The sequence below is a fragment of the Cydia amplana genome, chromosome 6, assembly GCF_948474715.1.
Source record: "Cydia amplana chromosome 6, ilCydAmpl1.1, whole genome shotgun sequence".
In the NCBI taxonomy this organism is placed as follows: Eukaryota; Metazoa; Arthropoda; class Insecta; order Lepidoptera; family Tortricidae; genus Cydia; species Cydia amplana.
Genome location: NC_086074.1, coordinates 2,167,025 through 2,184,506, shown reverse-complemented (window position 1 = coordinate 2,184,506; position 17,482 = coordinate 2,167,025). Strand labels below are relative to the sequence as shown.

Here is a 17,482-nt window from a genome sequence, read left to right as displayed (position 1 = left end):
ACATTATAACAAAAAAATGCCTAAAAGTTAACAGGACAGAGCTGTCTAATACTACTTGTCCGTTTTCGTAACTTACTAAAAACCTTATTTTATCCATCACCAGCATTCGACCAAGTATCGCGCCCATCTCTGGACCCGTCAGCGCCGCTCGCGTTTTGGGACAAAGTGCGCCTCCTGATGCACGGACGACTAACTGCGAATTGTGGGAAGTTCACATGTCTGCTACATGTGTCGTTGGACCCTTATAACACTACAGAAGAAATGGAATTGACGTGGACCGACTTGGTTTTAGACTGGACTAATGGTAAGCAAAAAAAAGAGGACTTTGCCGGCCTAGGCCTGCTAGATTTGTATGAAATTACATTAACGACCTCTTGTCGTAGCCGCACCTGAAACGTCATACTTCGCAGCCTATTATGAGAAACATAACATCAATATTTCATTGCATGTTTGAGAAAAATATGTTAGTCTGTGCGAAATGTATGGGACCCAATACATTCCACGACTCTTTCCGCACAGACTCTAGCTTAGACAGACTAGACTATTGTACTTACTTTACTCTTTCGAGCATCTATTTGATTTTATTTACGCAATTCTCCGGTAGATGTCGCTGTCTTGCACTTTGATTTGCACTTTATGTATATAATATATATACATTGTATATGTGTCAACAAGTTTTTGTCATATGTGTGTCATAAATAAATGTATTTTCTTTCTTTCTTTCTTTCTTTCTGTCGGTAGAATAGAACGCGTATCGTTTGTTCTTCGTAGTTTACGTAAATGCATTTTAAACATTTCGTTGCCTTTGAAGAAAAACAGTGTGAAGTATAATCTCCAGGATATTATTTTTGGATTCGTTCTTATGAATTCCAGTAGGAACGAATATTGAATGTGTGGGGTAGGGAACTATAAGTAATTAAGTAAAGCAGAATAGATATTACCACTTACCACAGAATAAATAATAGTACTACCCACAGACAAGACATCCTCTAGACTGAGCATAGTAAGGGTAGCGTTACTCTGCCACTCATACGGTAGTTTTACTCCATCTTCGAGTCAATCCCGTGCCGTGATTGGTCCGTGTCTTTGAACGGACCAATCACGGCACGGGATTCGCTCACCTCGTCTCCCCGCACCCCCGTATTTTTGGCAGCATCGATTTCATGAAATAATTGCTCTAAACTCAGTCTATAGGATTCCTAGTCTATGGTACTACCTATGTTAATGAAATCTTTTGCGAGTATATTATTGGCAATAATTTCAGGCAAGCTCGGCTTCCTCGGCGAGTTGAACGTGTTCGTCCGTACTGCCAGCAAGTACGACGACTGTCGCGTGCTGCGGGTTCCAGCCCTGAAACTGTCAGTGAAGCTTGGCTGGTTATGTGTTGGTGATCCGCGCGACCATCGTGCCGTGGCGCCGTGCGCGCCTACGCGATTACCAGAGTACTCTAGCAACCAGGTATGTGTAGATAACAGGTGCTAGAGTGAGATAGAGATAGTAACGGTGCAGAGCCGAGCACATACTATGCGACCCGAGCATTTTGTGTGTGAGACAGAGATATTTAGCGTGCATAGCTCGTAATGCCAGATGCTTTTCGCGCATTTTGTTAGAGTATGATAAAAAACTGGCCAGGTGACAGACAGACGGACGGACAGACAGACGTACGGACAACAAAGTGATCCTATAAGGGTTCAGTTTCTTCCTTTGAGGTACGGAACCCTAAAAAGAAAAAGTATGAATGCCTGGGTATTTCACTAGAGCTGAAGAAGAAAGCCCTGAACATGCGATATAGGAATTATTTAAAGCAATTTACTGTTTTTTTTTCAGGAACATGATTCGTACCGAGCTTTCCGGTCTCAAAATCTGGATCTGCACATAAGTATGGAAACGAAACCTATTGAGAGGGATGGACCTATTCTACTATTATATGGAAGTACATTAAGGTAAAGTTTAGTTTGTAATTAACTTTAAAAACCGGCCAAGTGCGAGTCGGACTCGCGCACGGAGGGTTTCGCACCATCAACAAAAAACAAGCAAAAAAACGGTCACCCATCCAAGTACTGACCCCGCCCGACGTTGCTTAACCTCGGTCAAAAATCACGTTTGTTGTATGGGAGCCCCACTTAAATCTTTATTTTATTCTGTTTTTAGTATTTGTTGTTATAGCGGCAACAGAAATACATCATCTGTGAAAATTTCAACTGTCTAGCTATCACGGTTCGTGAGATACAGCCTGGTGACAGACGGACGGACGGACGGACGGACGGACAGCGGAGTCTTAGTAATAGGGTCCCGTTTTTACCCTTTGGGTACGGAACCCTAAAAAGGATGTGGTTTTTATGCATACATGTTCTCCGATTTCTCGAAGACGATTGGTTACAACAAAAAAAAAAAGAAACTATTTTTGTTGTAAGGAAGCGTAAATTTTACTATTGTTTCTACTCTCATCAACTCGGGATCTGATAATGGGATCCTGGGGAAACCGAGGGAATTATTCAAATGTAATTGGCATACCTTTAGTGATTTAGGTAATTTATAATTTTCATAGTAACTCACGCATTTCATCGCGGAAAGCGCCTTTTGGTAAAGTGGAACTTTTGATGAAACCCATGATGGCATGTTAAACTGTTTAGTGTTTACAAACCGACCGCGAACGTGTCGATTCGCGTTGTTACACATTGTTATATTTACGTTTTCAGATGGTTCGAGAGTCTGAAACTGATTCTGTCCGGTGTGACTCGGCCGACGCGCCGCGGACGCGTGTTTGAAAACCTTAAACCGCGCAAACTGCAGCTATCTCGTCACTACCGGGAAGTCAGCGCCGCGGTCACACTACACAACCTGCAGGTAACATATAGAAAGAAAGAAAGAAAGAAAATACGTTTATTTAACGCCACAACATATTACATATAGAAATGAAAACATACAGGCATAAAAAAAAACATTGGACCGCGGCTATAGATGGTTCGAGAGCCTAAAACTGATTGTGTCAGGTGAACCTGTGTGCTCCGAATCCTAAAAAGTTAGTGTAAGGCCTGAGTGGACGCTCGAAGCGGAGCGTTCGGCGACGCGTGCAGCGTGGCTGTGGGCTCACGCGTGATGTGAGCAGCGTGCACTAAGGCCGCTCCTATACGCTTGCATTTGTTTAACATGCACGCCGCACGCCCCGCCCCGCTGCACGCCCAACTCGAGCGTCCACTCAGGCCTTACACTTAGGGAGGGATAGCGATGGTTTGGCTGCCCGCTTTATTGCTGAGTCGCGAGTTAGTGATTGGACCAAATACTTCAACCGTCTAAGTTTTCCTCTTCGGAAAAATACAGTCAACGTATCGCTTATGCTGACGATTAAAATTGAAAACCATAAACGTGCAATATATGTTTTTTGCAACATTGCGTTGCAGACTGTTGGTAAAATAGTTGAATGTTCGGGTTCTTGTGTAATTAAGTATATTAATAAAAAGTTTATTAATAAACAAATCTAAATAAATGGGTCAAAATTCCTTTCGTTGTCTTGTTTCTGGCTTCATTTGTATTTTTGTCTTTTATCAACTAAATTAAAAAGTCGAGTGCTATTTATTGCATATCTTTCTAGCTGAAGATTTCATACGAGAAAAAATAAAAAACTAAATTTCACCCCATACAAAAAGCTTCACTCCATCACATTTTTTGGGGACAGCGAAAAGAATTTTGACCCAAATTCAGATTTTCAATGGTTGTCCGCTGTAAGTAAAATAATAATGTAATATTTCAGGTGTTCTACTGGTCTTCTTCATCTATGCAACGCGGCATAGAGATGCTCGGAGTCCGCGTCACCTGCGGCTCCAAACATCGACTGTCCCTTGTAAAAACTAGCGACAATCTAGTGAGGAGGCCCCGAGCCAACTGGACGACGGGTTATATGAATTGCGACCTTAATGACGCGGAGATATGGTTGAAAACGCCGGTGGCCATGCCTGATGACCGGGACGGTGATGAGGTGAGCTGTAATCGAATTTATATCTCAATGTTTAGGAGATAAGGTCCAAATCTGTTTGTTACCTTGTCTCGTGTTAGGGATGGACCACTGTTGTGACTAACTATGCGGAGATGTGGTTGAAATGGACGGTATCGATAGTGGTCGGGATTTGGCGGGATTCTCCCGATTTTTAGCATGTGCTCCCGATTCCCGACCAAGTGAAAATTGTCCCGAAAAACAGCTTCACGTTATAAAACAATAATTTCAAGTTCCGAATTGTCGTCGAGCGAGCGAGTGACCCGGGTCAAGCGCGTCAGCGTTATAAAAACGTCTATGGGCAGAGCAGTTGACGTAGTCCCAATAGTGTAAAATATCGTTGTTTTTAATACAATTACTTTAATTTGAATGTTTTTTTGTCCCGACTTAAGTCTCAAAATCCCGAAAAATTTATATTTTTTCCCGATAATAGCGCCTTTCGATCTGGCAACCTTAGCTATGCCCGGCGATAGTGATGTGACATGCTATTTTAATCTTTAATCTCTTATGTGATAAGGTTTACTTCTGTTTGTTAAATTGACTCGATTTTGAAGACGATCGTAAAAGTGACGATTTTATTCCTTATTTCTTTTATAAAAGCATGAATGAATAGGTTAATAATGTTAAAGTGATTGATTTAATAAAAAGCTGCAGAAACCGGTATATACAAATGTTTACTATAAAATGTAATGATAACGTTTGATGATTTAAATGTTATTCATCGAACAATGACTATTTTCCCCAGACCTTAGCCCTGAAGCCCGCACCAATGGAAAAATGCTACTGCCTGTCCGTCCGCCGAGTGTCATACGGGCGCGAGTGCGGGGACGCCGAGTCCGCGCCGACGCATCGCCTGGCCGTCCACGATCTACGGGGAGCGTGGACGAAACTTAACAGGGACTTGGCTTTCGCGCTTATCGACACGTATATTAAAACACAGGTGAGGTACTAACTAAACACTAAAGCTAGACATATCTCTCTCTGTCTGACTAATGTGTGTTATACGGGAGAGAAGACACATTGACTGGCCGTCCACGATTTACGGGGAGCGTGGACGAAACTTAACAGGGACTTGGCTTTCGCACTTATCGACACTTATATTAAAACACAGGTGAGATCTCTGTCTAAAACTAAAGCTAGACACATCTCTCTCTGTCTGACTAATGTGTGTTATACTGGAGAGAAGACACATTGACTGGCCGTCCACGATTTACGGGGAGCGTGGACGAAACTTAACAGGGACTTGGCTTTCGCACTTATCGACACTTATATTAAAACACAAGTGAGTATACTAACTAAACACTAAAGCTAGATATATCTCTCTCTGTCTGACTAATGTGTGTTATACTGGAGAGAAGACACATTGACTGGCCGTCCACGATTTACGGGGAGCGTGGACGAAACTTAACAGGGACTTGGCTTTCGCGCTTATCGACACGTATATTAAAACACAGGTGAGATCTCTGTCTAAAACTAAAGCTAGACACATCTCTCTCTGTCTGACTAATGTGTGTTATACTGGAGAGAAGACACATTGGCTGGCCGTCCACGATTTACGGGGAGCGTGGACGAAACTTAACAGGGACTTGGCTTTCGCACTTATCGACACTTATATTAAAACACAGGTGAGGTACTAAATAAACACTAAAGCTAGACACATCTCTCTCTGTCTGACTAATGTGTGTTATACTGGAGAGAAGACACATTGGCTGGCCGTCCACGATTTACGGGGAGCGTGGACGAAACTTAACAGGGACTTGGCTTTCGCACTTATCGACACTTATATTAAAACACAGGTGAGATCTCTGTCTAAAACTAAAGCTAGACACATCTCTCTCTGTCTGACTAAATGTGTGTTATACTGGAGAGAAGATACATCGACTGACCGTCCAGGATTTACGGGGAGCGTGGACGAAACTTAACAGGGACTTGGCTTTCGCACTTATCGACACTTATATTAAAACACAGGTGAGATACTAACTGAACCCTAAAGATATATCTATCTCGGTCAGTAGTACGAGTTTCATATGGACGCGAGTGTGGGGACGCCGAGTCCGCGCCGACACATCGCCTGGCCGTCCACGATCTACGGGGAGCGTGGACGAAACTTAACAGGGACTTGGCTTTCGCACTTATCGACACTTATATTAAAACACAGGTGAGATCTCTGTCTAAAACTAAAGCTAGACACATCTCTCTCTGTCTGACTAATGTATGTTATACTGGAGAGAAGACACATTGACTGGCCGTCCACGATTTACGGGGAGCGTGGACGAAACTTAACAGGGACTTGGCTTTCGCACTTATCGACACTTATATTAAAACACAGGTGAGATCTCTGTCTAAAACTAAAGCTAGACACATCTCTCTCTGTCTGACTAATGTATGTTATACTGGAGAGAAGACACATTGACTGGCCGTCCACGATTTACGGGGAGCGTGGACGAAACTTAACAGGGACTTGGCTTTCGCGCTTATCGACACGTATATTAAAACACAGGTGAGGTACTAAATAAACACTAAAGCTAGACACATCTCTCTCTGTCTGACTAATGTGTGTTATACTGGAGAGAAGACACATTGACTGGCCGTCCACGATTTACGGGGAGCGTGGACGAAACTTAACAGGGACTTGGCTTTCGCACTTATCGACACTTATATTAAAACACAGGTGAGATCTCTGTCTAAAACTAAAGCTAGACACATCTCTCTCTGTCTGACTAATGTGTGTTATACGGGAGAGAAGACACATCGCATGGCCGTCCACGATCTACGGGGAGCGTGGACGAAACTTAACAGGGACCTGGCTTTCGCACTTATCGACACGTATATTAAAACACAGGTGAGATACTAACTAAACACTAAAGCTAGAAATATCTCTCTCTGTCTGACTAATGTGTGTAATACTGGAGAGAAGATACATCGACTGGCCGTCCAGGATTTACGGGGAGCGTGGACGAAACTTAACAGGGTCCTGGCTTTCGCGCTTATCGACACGTATATTAAAACACAGGTGAGATACTAACTAAACAATAAAGATATATCTATCTCAGTCAGTAGTACGAGTTTCATACGGACGCGAGTGCGGGGACGCCGAGTCCGCGCCGACACATCGCCTGGCCGTCCACGATTTACGAGGAGCGTGGACGAAACTTAACAGGGACTTGGCTTTCGCGCTTATCGACACTTGTATTAAAACACAGGTGAGATACTAACTAAACACTAAAGCTAGACATATATCTCTCTGTCTGACTAATGTGTGTTATACTGGAGAGAAGACACATTGGCTGGCCGTCCACGATTTACGGGGAGCGTGGACGAAACTTAACAGGGACTTGGCTTTCGCGCTTATCGTCACTTATATTAAAACACAGGTGAGCTGTCTCTGTCTATACTATGTGTGTTTTATGGAAGGAAAGACGCAATGGACTGGCGACTGGAGCGTGGACGAAACGTAATAAGGACCTGGTTTTCGCATTCATCGACACTTAAATAATGTCAAATATTGGGCAAATAATGTTTCGATGTTGTGATAGGTAACCATAATCAATCTAAAATATCTAAACCATTACTTTGCATCTTGTATAACTACATACTCAATTATTATATGTATTATTATTTGACAGCAACTGAAGAAGAACCTGTCAACAAAAGCGCTCAAAGAAGAAGACAGGCTGGACGCATCACCGAAACACCAGCGAGAGGGTGATGTTGCGTCCCCACCGCCCGCCTCGACGCAAGTAAGCTCTCATCATGTTTTATTCAAAGAGAAAGACAGGCTGGACGCATCACCGAAACACCAGCGAGAGGGTGATGTTGCGTCCCCACCGCCCGCCTCGACGCAAGTAAGCTCTCATCATGTTTTATTCAAAGAGAAAGACAGGCTGGACGCATCACCGAAACACCAGCGAGAGGGTGATGTTGCGTCCCCACCGCCCGCCTCGACGCAAGTAAGCTCTCATCATGTTTTATTCAAAGAGAAAGACAGGCTGGACGCATCACCGAAACACCAGCGAGAGGGTGATGTTGCGTCCCCACCGCCCGCCTCGACGCAAGTAAGCTCTCATCATGTTTTATTCAAAGAGAAAGACAGGCTGGACGCATCACCGAAACACCAGCGAGAGGGTGATGTTGCGTCCCCACCGCCCGCCTCGACGCAAGTAAGCTCTCATCATGTTTTATTCAAAGAGAAAGACAGGCTGGACGCATCACCGAAACACCAGCGAGAGGGTGATGTTGCGTCCCCACCGCCCGCCTCGACGCAAGTAAGCTCTCATCATGTCTTATTCAAAGAAGAAGACAGGCTGGACGCGTCGCCGAAACACCAGCGAGAGGGTGATGTTGCGTCCCCACCGCCCGCCTCGACGCAAGTAAGCTCTGATCATGTATTATTTAAAGCTTAAGCTATTATTAAAAGGGAATATTACGCAAAACTCTGCGTAGAGGGCGCTATTAGCATAAACTGAGGGCCTACAGCGAAACACAAAGATCTAAATTTCGTTATCTATGATTTATAATATGTGCTAGGGCTGCTCTCTGGCGGCAGAATATTGCAGTAATACCCCCTAATGGACTATTATATAAGAGAACTTCGCGAATCGCGAATTGGTTTCGTTACATTTATACCAGCCGAGCGCTTCCCGACCGTCCCAAGACTCCCAAGTATACGGCTATTCATATTCACTAAGAAACGAACGAGCGCTGTATAATTCGATCAGCATAAGCACGACTACTGGGTAGGCGTAAATGTTAAGAATTCCAGGAGGTCAAGTTATAATAGTCTCTTGGTAAATATACCAAAGGTTTTGTGAATATAAGTTCTACGATCTCGGATCTACTTTATTGTCATGGGCCTTACTCGTATTTTTTGCGAATTGGCCTGATGACAGTAACAAAGAATCATGGAAATAATGGTTTCAATGAAACATATATGTTAATATGGTTCTATAAAATGGCCCAATCTCAGTATAAACATTAGGATGATTAATATATTCAATAAACTAAAAGTGCAAGATTCTCCAATCAGCCATTTTGACTGAAACGCACATCAGAAGCGAGCTAAGGAGTTACGTCATCAATCCTCATTGACCGTAATCCATACATCCTCAGTCCTCACCAAAGAGTTTGGAGGTTAAAAAAAAATTAATTTGTCACTAAACTTTTATTACGTCCAGAAAATATTATTACACGATGTAAAGTAAATATTTATTTGTAATTAAATAAATAAAATGCTAAATAATACGATATTTCACCAAAAAACTTTTTTAATTATTTGGCTGAATGGAACTATCATTGCTCTGCCATGTTGGCTGTCGGAACCAGAAAAAATGAAAAATTAAAAAGTAAAACCGGCGCTCGGTGATTTCACACAGAATTTGCATGTATCTAAATAATTAATCTTAAATTGCAACCGTGTGAGAGTTTTTGTATAAAATGAGTTATTGTGATTAATGTTTGTAATGTATTTATCATCCCTAATCATAATATATGGTGCTGAATTAACAATATCATTCGGATTCAAGGGAAAATTCGTAACTGTAAGTATGTAAACAATGTCTATCACCCTTCAACCAACTAATTAATGACGTCACAAATGGCTTGCGAGGCGTTTTCGCGCGATGTTTAAACTAGCTATAAAAAATGCAATTATTTATGTTAAATCTTATGAGTATAGTTGAAATATTGTGTTTTTCGGAATCAGTACATGAATCAGTGTACCGTCAATAATAAAAGGGATTTCAAAATTTGTCATCAGGTCAATTATTAAGGCTTGTATAGGTGAACCAGGATCTATTGAGGGTGCGCCATGTTGCGGAATTTCACTGGAACTAATTTTTTCATACTACACTGAATTGTCACCCTATACATGAGAATAACAGCGCCCTCTTGACAATTATCATATATTACTGGTCAGGCTATAAATATCTCAGATGTTTCATATCGTGCCTGTGTTAAGTAATGGCAATGACGTATTTAACTAATAATTATATTTCATTCTAACATACATTCAATAATTTCGACAGTATTCTCAAGTCTTCGGTAGTATAGTGGTAAGTATCCCCGCCTGTCACGCGGGAGACCGGGGTTCGATTCCCCGCCGGAGAGACTCTTTTTGCATTTTTATTTTTACCTTTTCATAATCATAAAATAACATCTTGATTTATAAATGTATTTATTTTTATTAATTATTTATGCATGTTGTTTTTCGTCTAGTCAAGCAGTGCCCCTGGTTCCAACGCTGAAGGAATGCTGGCAGCCCTAGTGGCTGAGGCCGGCAGCGAAGCCCCCGTAGTATTCAGCGACGATTTGAGTGGCGCCGAAGGGGACACGCCTCCGTCCCATCCTCACCATCCCCGTCATGTTCTGGATGATGAAAACGCCCATACGGCGTTTCTTAGTAAGTAATGTTGATAATAGATGGCGTTGTTGTAAAGTTTATGTTGGGTGCCGATAGATGGCGCTGTGAGTGGGACTGCTTTCGAGTTGGTGATGTTTCAGTGAATGGTTACTAGATGTCGCTACAATGTATAGAGTTCTCGAAGATATTCCAGTTTTTTTAGTAAATGTTTAAATGTGTTATTCATTCATAACTAATATGAGTATCTTTTGTTCACAGTTGAGTTAGTAAATTCGCAAGTGGTCCTGAAAGGCTGTGAGAGTCGCGGCTATGTAATTCTGTGTGCGGCGCGCGCTGAAGTTCGGCAACGGGTAACGTATCTTTTTAGGGTTCCGTAGCCAAATGGCAAAAAACGGAACCCTTATAGATTCGTCATGTCTGTCTGTCTGTCTGTCTGTCCGTCTGTCTGTCCGTCCGTATGTCACAGCCACTTTTCTCCGAAACTATAAGAACTATACTGTTGAAACTTGGTAAGTAGATGTATTCTGTGAACCGCATTAAGATTTTCACACAAAAATAGAAAAAAAAACAATAAATTTTTGGGGTTCCCCATACTTCGAACTGAAACTCAAAATTTTTTTTTCATCAAACCCATACGTGTGGGGTATCTATGGATAGGTCTTCAAAAATGATATTGAGGTTTCTAATATCATTTTTTTCTAAACTGAATAGTTTGCGCGAGAGACACTTCCAAACTGGTAAAATGTGTGTCCCCCCCCTGTAACTTCTAAAATAAGAGAATGATAAAACTAAAAAAAATATATGATGTACATTACCATGTAAACTTCCACCGAAAATTGGTTTGAACGAGATCTCGTAAGTAGTTTTTTTTTAATACGTCATAAATCGCCTAAATACGGAACCCTTCATGGGCGAGTCCGACTCGCACTTGGCCGCTTTTTTTCTTCATCAGACTAGTACCTACTAACTATTACTAGCACACAAGGTGTCGCAGGCATAAGTAGGTAATAAGAAAAAAATGGAAAATAGAAACAAAAATAATATACTTGTTTGCGCTAGGTACGTCGTTCGCCTGCCGCTACAGCCTGGAGCGGGGCGTTGTCGGCCATGCAGTACTATGCCACTGTTAGCGCGGGCGACAAAGACCAGCTGGACGGTATGTGTGTGTACACTACTTACGAATAATGTTTCAAAAACGCAGATTTAGTACACACACACACGTGTGTGTGTACTAAATCTGCGTTTTTGAAACATTATTCGCAACGCGACTCTTTTTTTATAACCATGAACAATACATTTTTTGAAAAAAAAAATACACAATACCATAGAGAAAAAAATACATAGAGTGCTCACTTCATACATCAGTTCAGACTATTAATTTCAGTGTCTACATCTAGCATCGAGTAGCGGAACTATCAGTACTGCTACTTGACAATAGATGTAGCACCGACCGGAAAGTCTTATCTCAACAGCATAAGACTTTCCGGTCGGTGCTACATCTATTGTCAAGTAGCAGTACTGATAGTTCCTCTACTCGATGCTAGATGCTAATAGTCTTTTTGGTACTAAAACTGATGTATGGAGTGAGCACTCTATGTATTTTTTTCTCTATGACAATACACAATAGTTCTTTACCTATAGATCGCAGGGAAACCTATTAGAAATGTGCAGTCAAGCGTGAGTCGGACTTAATGTACGGAACCCTTGGAAAAGCGTGTCCGACCCGCACTTGGCCGGTTTTTTTATATATATTTTTCCTCCTAGGGATTCAATAAGAGTGACCTACAGACTACAGATTGATAATCACTGGCGTAATCTATTATTTCTTGCTCTTTCTTTTCTTCTCTGATTTATTGCCTCTGCCGCGTACTAAGCCCTCTATTTGAACCCTCATTTAATTCACTTATTGCATACATTCTAAAATTAACCTAAAATGTACTTTTTGTGACTTCGTACTTACGACAAAACGTATTTTTAACAGAAAACATCCAATGGGTATCAGTAGAAGAGATCTCGGAGCGTTGTGGCGGCGCTGAAATCAGCACTTTACCGGACGTGCCACGGCTTGTGGGCAGTGGACACTCGGCAGGAGGGGTCATAGGGCGCTGCGTCGGGCCCAGTGAGCACGCTGGCCTTGCACAGGTTCGTACAAAATGTACAAAAGAATGTCTTATGTATTTGTCTCTTTCTGACAAATACATGACACATAGTGTAAGGCCTGAGTGGACGCTCGAGTTGGGCGTGCAGCGGGGCGGGGCGTGCGGCGTGCATGTTAAACAAATGCAAGCGTATAGGAGCGGCCTTAGTGCACGCTGCTCACATCACGCGTGAGCCCACAGCCACGCTGCACGCGTCGCCGAACGCTCCGCTTCGAGCGTCCACTCAGGCCTTATACATAGGCATAAACAATTTTCTATATGTGAGGTTTTTAGCTTGAATTAAGCACATTACCTACTAGACATTCCTCGGCTGGTTGTTATGAAACTTCAGCTATAAGATATCAAGAGCGGCGGACAATTTTGTTCTGATAATTTTTACGTAGGTATTTGTATCTGTACTGAAAAGTTAAAAGAAGTTTCCGCTGTGAGTTATCAACTTACCAGCAGCGACTTATAAATGTATTACTTAACATTATTTTTGTTACTCGTTTTGTTATTTGTTCATATATCGATATTACGATCCATTAAAAGTTGTTCTACAGATCGAATTTAAACTGTTGTGAGACATACTAACATTGAATAATTAGGCTCTCCGAAACATGTCGCGCGAGTGACTTAAAACAGGTGAGTCTGAACCGTAAAATTATTCAATTGTTCTACAGATATCTAAGTTCATAACTTTTGACGGAGCGAGTCACCTTACTAAGCCACTTTTAAAGCATTTTTCGTGAAAAATTCTAGCAAAATTGTATTTTTTGCAGCTCCAACGCATAGTTTCCCGCTGCGCATGCGAGTTCTACTACGTGTCCCACGACTCAGCAGAAGTTAGCAGCGGCGGTGCCGCAGGTTGGGCGTCAGCCCCTCAACCTTATGACTCCTTTACACTCATGCATCACGATCTCGACGTGTGCACCAACTCGCTGCAGGTAACTAAACCAGATAATCATCCAGAGGCCGTGAGTTCAAGTCTCACCCAAGACAGTCATTTTTCCACTTTTAAAATTCTAAGCTTAATAGCATCGTTTGCAGACGTTTCTGCTTGTTAAAAATTAAAATCAGATAATCATGGAGATGTATGTATGGAGTCGCGCGAGAACGCAACTCATGCTAGCACTAGCAGGTCTGATAAACATATAATATTTAAACAAATAAACAAACAAAACATAAACTATGACTCTGTTGTCTGATAAACATGTTAGTATGGCCACCCCACACTAGTGTCTTTTGAGCGTCGGCATCCTGTCTATGCTATGGAAAATGACGTCGCTGCGCAGTTGCCAACGTTGCGTCGAGCAGCAGCCATAGAGGTGACTAGACGCTCGGGAGACGCTAGTGAGGGGTGGCCCTAACATTAGTGTTTCAATCAAAAACCAAACAAAAAACAGTCGTATTAGAATCATTTATTAGGATAGTTTAAAGATTATGAACAATTTCAGTATGTTTGAAATAAAAATAAAAAACTGGCCAAGTGGGAGTCCTACTCGCGCACGCACGAAGGATTCCGTACCATTACGCAAAAAAAATCACGTAATCATTGTTGTAGCTCCACTTAAATGATTATTTTATATTGTTTTTACTATTTGTTGTTATAGCGGCACCAGAAATACATCATCTGTGAAAATTTCAACTGTCTACACAGACAGACGGACAGAGGAGTGTTAGTCCCCGCGCAGCATACGGTCCCGTTTTTACCCTTTGGGTACGGAACCCTAAAAAACAGACGAAAAATATTTTATAAAAAAAATTAAAATAATTGCTTGATAGGAAATTAGTAGGGATTGGTTGGGCATTGGGGTGATATTTATTTTAGTCCTTTTGGATTAATAAAAAAAAAGCAAAAAAAGTCTCTCCGGCGGGGAATCGAACCCCGGTCTCCCGCGTGACAGGCGGGGATACTTACCACTATACTACCGAAGATTTGAATTGCTGTGCGAAATTAATGTATAGCTTACGCAACTCGGTCTTAGTCACGTGATGACGTAATCCGATTTTATAGTAGTACCGTCAGCAGCAATAGTTGCTAAGCGGACGAGGTGTCCAAAATTATCTTGACGCGACTTTATTGTTAAGAGAATAAGATGAGCGTATCAAGGTAATTTTGAACACCTCGCCCGCTTAGCAACTTCTGCTGCTGACTGTACCAATGCTAGAGTGAAACATATGTAAATATGTACTACATATTAATAAATAAAACATAATTAAATACCTAACATATAAAACTTAAAAACTGCACTACACATCGTCTACACTGTTAACTGATAATTCGTAAATCTTATTTCAAAGCCATATAATGATGGTCTTCCGATACAACGTGACGCATCGTGCGGCGTGTACCGGAGACCAAGGTTTAAGGAACTTTGTTAGGGTTGGTTGCACCAAACTGTTTGTCATCGTTAAAGAGTTCGCTACATTTTATTTTATCGCATAGAAAGTTTCATAGTAAACCGCCAGTCCGCCACGGCGCGTCGGGTATTGATCAGTCCGTCAAGTGCGGATGGTGCGGGTGTCATTCTGAATACCTAACAACGTTTGTCCCAAAGTCACTTGCCCTAACTGGTTTGTCCTAATGGGCACATGCCCTAACGATCAATTGTCATAACGATTATTTTCCATAATGTAAGGTTCTCAAAAATGGTTAGGTTTTAGAACTTGCTGCCACAAAAGTGGGTTAGGTTAGGGTTAGAACTGCGACCCTCGCAAAAAAGAAAATATGCTTAATAACATTAGGATAAGTAATCAATAATTAGGGAAACCAAAATTAGGGTTTTTAGTGTTAGGACAACTGATCATTATGACAAACAATATTAGGGAATGCAAAGATAGGAGAAAAGACTTTAGGGATTCAGATATAGATCCGGATGGTGCAACTGGCACTTAATCACAGAATAATATATAGAGGTACAGAAGATTCACTCTTTAACAAAACGCGTCTATTACGACAGATATGACCGCTAGGTGGCGCAAGCGCGAGCAGGCGTCCGTTCCGTGGCGGTGCGCGGCAACGGCAACTACTAAGTATGGCTAGACACCAAAATTGGTGTGGGCCGCATGTACTTGTAGGTACTTGTAGCGACGCGACGAAATCCCGGAGTAAGCCACGCCTGACTTAATCGTGTTTTTTGACAGTTTCTATATCATTTCTTGACAGTACGCCATGCTCCTCGACGTAGTGAACAACGTGGTACTACACGTTGAGCCAGAGCGCAGGCGCACGCTGGAGAGGCGCGCGCGCACGCGCTTTCAGTTACAGTTACATCAGGATCAGGATCCAAGGACGCTCATACATAGCACACAGACTCAGGTAAACGGACTTTACTACTTAGGTCAGGGGTTCCCAAACTTTTTTTAGGCACGCCCCCCCTGCTGTCTAAAATGAATAGGCTACATGACTAATTTTTTTATGGTATCAATCGATCGGGTTTGTTTTTAGGATCAAATGTCTATATGGGGCCCATTGCATTAAAGTAACACAAAAGTCAGAAATTGTAGTCAAAGTCCGACAGTCGCACTTCACTCGCGAAACGCCCTATACAAAACGGCCAGAGGCCGTGACGTCATCGCCCACGTTGTAGTATGGACAAAACAAGAAAATTGCGTTTTTTATAAATGAAAGCCAAGGGTTGTAGTAATAAATAACCAATATAATTAATTTGATCAACAATGTACAATAAATATCAATAATTATCAAGACAACATTCTCGCTCGAAGTCAAGTACAAAAGTGAGGCGCGCCGGTCTTCTCCCTTCCATCACAACTTGGTGGCGTGAGAACCCGTCGGCCCACTCTGCTCGCTCGGATGTGACGTCAACCGACGTCATCAAGTGCTGCCACCTCGCGGCGACAACATCCGGCCCTCCTACGTACGCATTACGTCCCGAATGCGTTCAAGTCTGATGCATATGCTGCGAAGAAAACAACAAATTAGTATTCATCATAATCATACTTGCAAGGTTTTACCTCTTTCAAAGAGTGAGGTATACCACCGTGTCCTAGCTATTCCATCATCGGCTAGCTTTGACACCCGCACGCTCACTCTTAAGTAATGTGTGCTCAGGAGTCTACTATTCCTTCACCGGTCAATAAACTCATGTACACACATTACCAGTAACACATATCATGTACGCATCATGAACGATATTGTATTTACAGTTTTTGTTAGCTTTATTGTTCCATCAGTGGCCAATCTCATGCCAACCTTCACTGTAACATACACATATTCGTAGCATTATGCATTAGACACAACTATAATCAATAGAATAATTACTGTAACAATTAGTGATGTCCAATTTTAATTGTAAACTATATTTCATGTAATAAAATGATTTCAAAGAACTTGTTGTTTTAATATTATTATTTTGATACAAAGCATACCTGACAACATCCGGTTTACATATCCGGGGTTCCCTCGTCGACCTGTGCCTCAGCGATACGAACCCAGGGCTTCATATTCTCGGCACACGTGACGCCCTCGTAACGCCTTGCGGTCCTCTCAGCGCCTCGCATGTCTGCCACTTTGTACCGGTCGTGACCTAGTACCTGTACAACTTGGAATGGTCCCTTGAAAATAGGAAGTAATTTTGTACTTTGTCCGTCATTGCTTTGACTGGGTATCTTAATAACAACTAGCTCTCCTACAGCATATACTCGGGCTTCTTTTCTTTTCGCGTCAAATAATTGTTTTTGTTTTTCTGCAGCTATTTTTATGTTTTCATCGACTTTCTTTCTTAAGGCCGTTACATCTACTGCTTGCTCAATATCGTCAACAAGGTTATCGGAATCAGTTTGCCTTGTTGGATGTCAGTAACATGAGTGTCCCATTTATTGTTATCGGTATCTGCTCCTTTACTACGCAAAGCTTCCAAAATTGTAAGATTATACCTTTCGACCTGTCCATTCGAACGTGGCATCGCTGTAGCTATGACATGTTGCCTAATCTTTCCCTCGATACAAAAATCACGAAACATCTTAGAGGTA

General features: G+C 42.0%; 1 protein-coding gene and 2 non-coding genes across 3 annotated transcripts in view; 2 read left to right on the top strand and 1 right to left on the bottom strand.

Moving 5' to 3' along the window:
- Positions 1-17,482, top strand: part of LOC134648620 (protein hobbit) — a 61,943-nt gene that overhangs the window by 30,167 nt on the left and 14,294 nt on the right. The window contains exons 21-33 of the mRNA XM_063503110.1: positions 104-304; positions 1,265-1,458; positions 1,828-1,943; positions 2,700-2,847; positions 3,752-3,976; positions 4,737-4,931; positions 7,618-7,731; positions 10,205-10,388; positions 10,608-10,699; positions 11,409-11,505; positions 12,331-12,491; positions 13,270-13,434; positions 15,657-15,809. Of these exons, the coding sequence (XP_063359180.1) occupies positions 104-304; positions 1,265-1,458; positions 1,828-1,943; positions 2,700-2,847; positions 3,752-3,976; positions 4,737-4,931; positions 7,618-7,731; positions 10,205-10,388; positions 10,608-10,699; positions 11,409-11,505; positions 12,331-12,491; positions 13,270-13,434; positions 15,657-15,809 (2,045 nt within the window). The remainder of the gene's footprint in view (positions 1-103; positions 305-1,264; positions 1,459-1,827; positions 1,944-2,699; positions 2,848-3,751; positions 3,977-4,736; positions 4,932-7,617; positions 7,732-10,204; positions 10,389-10,607; positions 10,700-11,408; positions 11,506-12,330; positions 12,492-13,269; positions 13,435-15,656; positions 15,810-17,482) is intronic.
- Positions 10,025-10,096, top strand: Trnad-guc (transfer RNA aspartic acid (anticodon GUC)). Its single transcript has one exon. It is a non-coding gene; the product is annotated as a tRNA-Asp (tRNA).
- Trnad-guc (transfer RNA aspartic acid (anticodon GUC)) lies at positions 14,354-14,425 on the bottom strand. The gene has a single exon. It is a non-coding gene; the product is annotated as a tRNA-Asp (tRNA).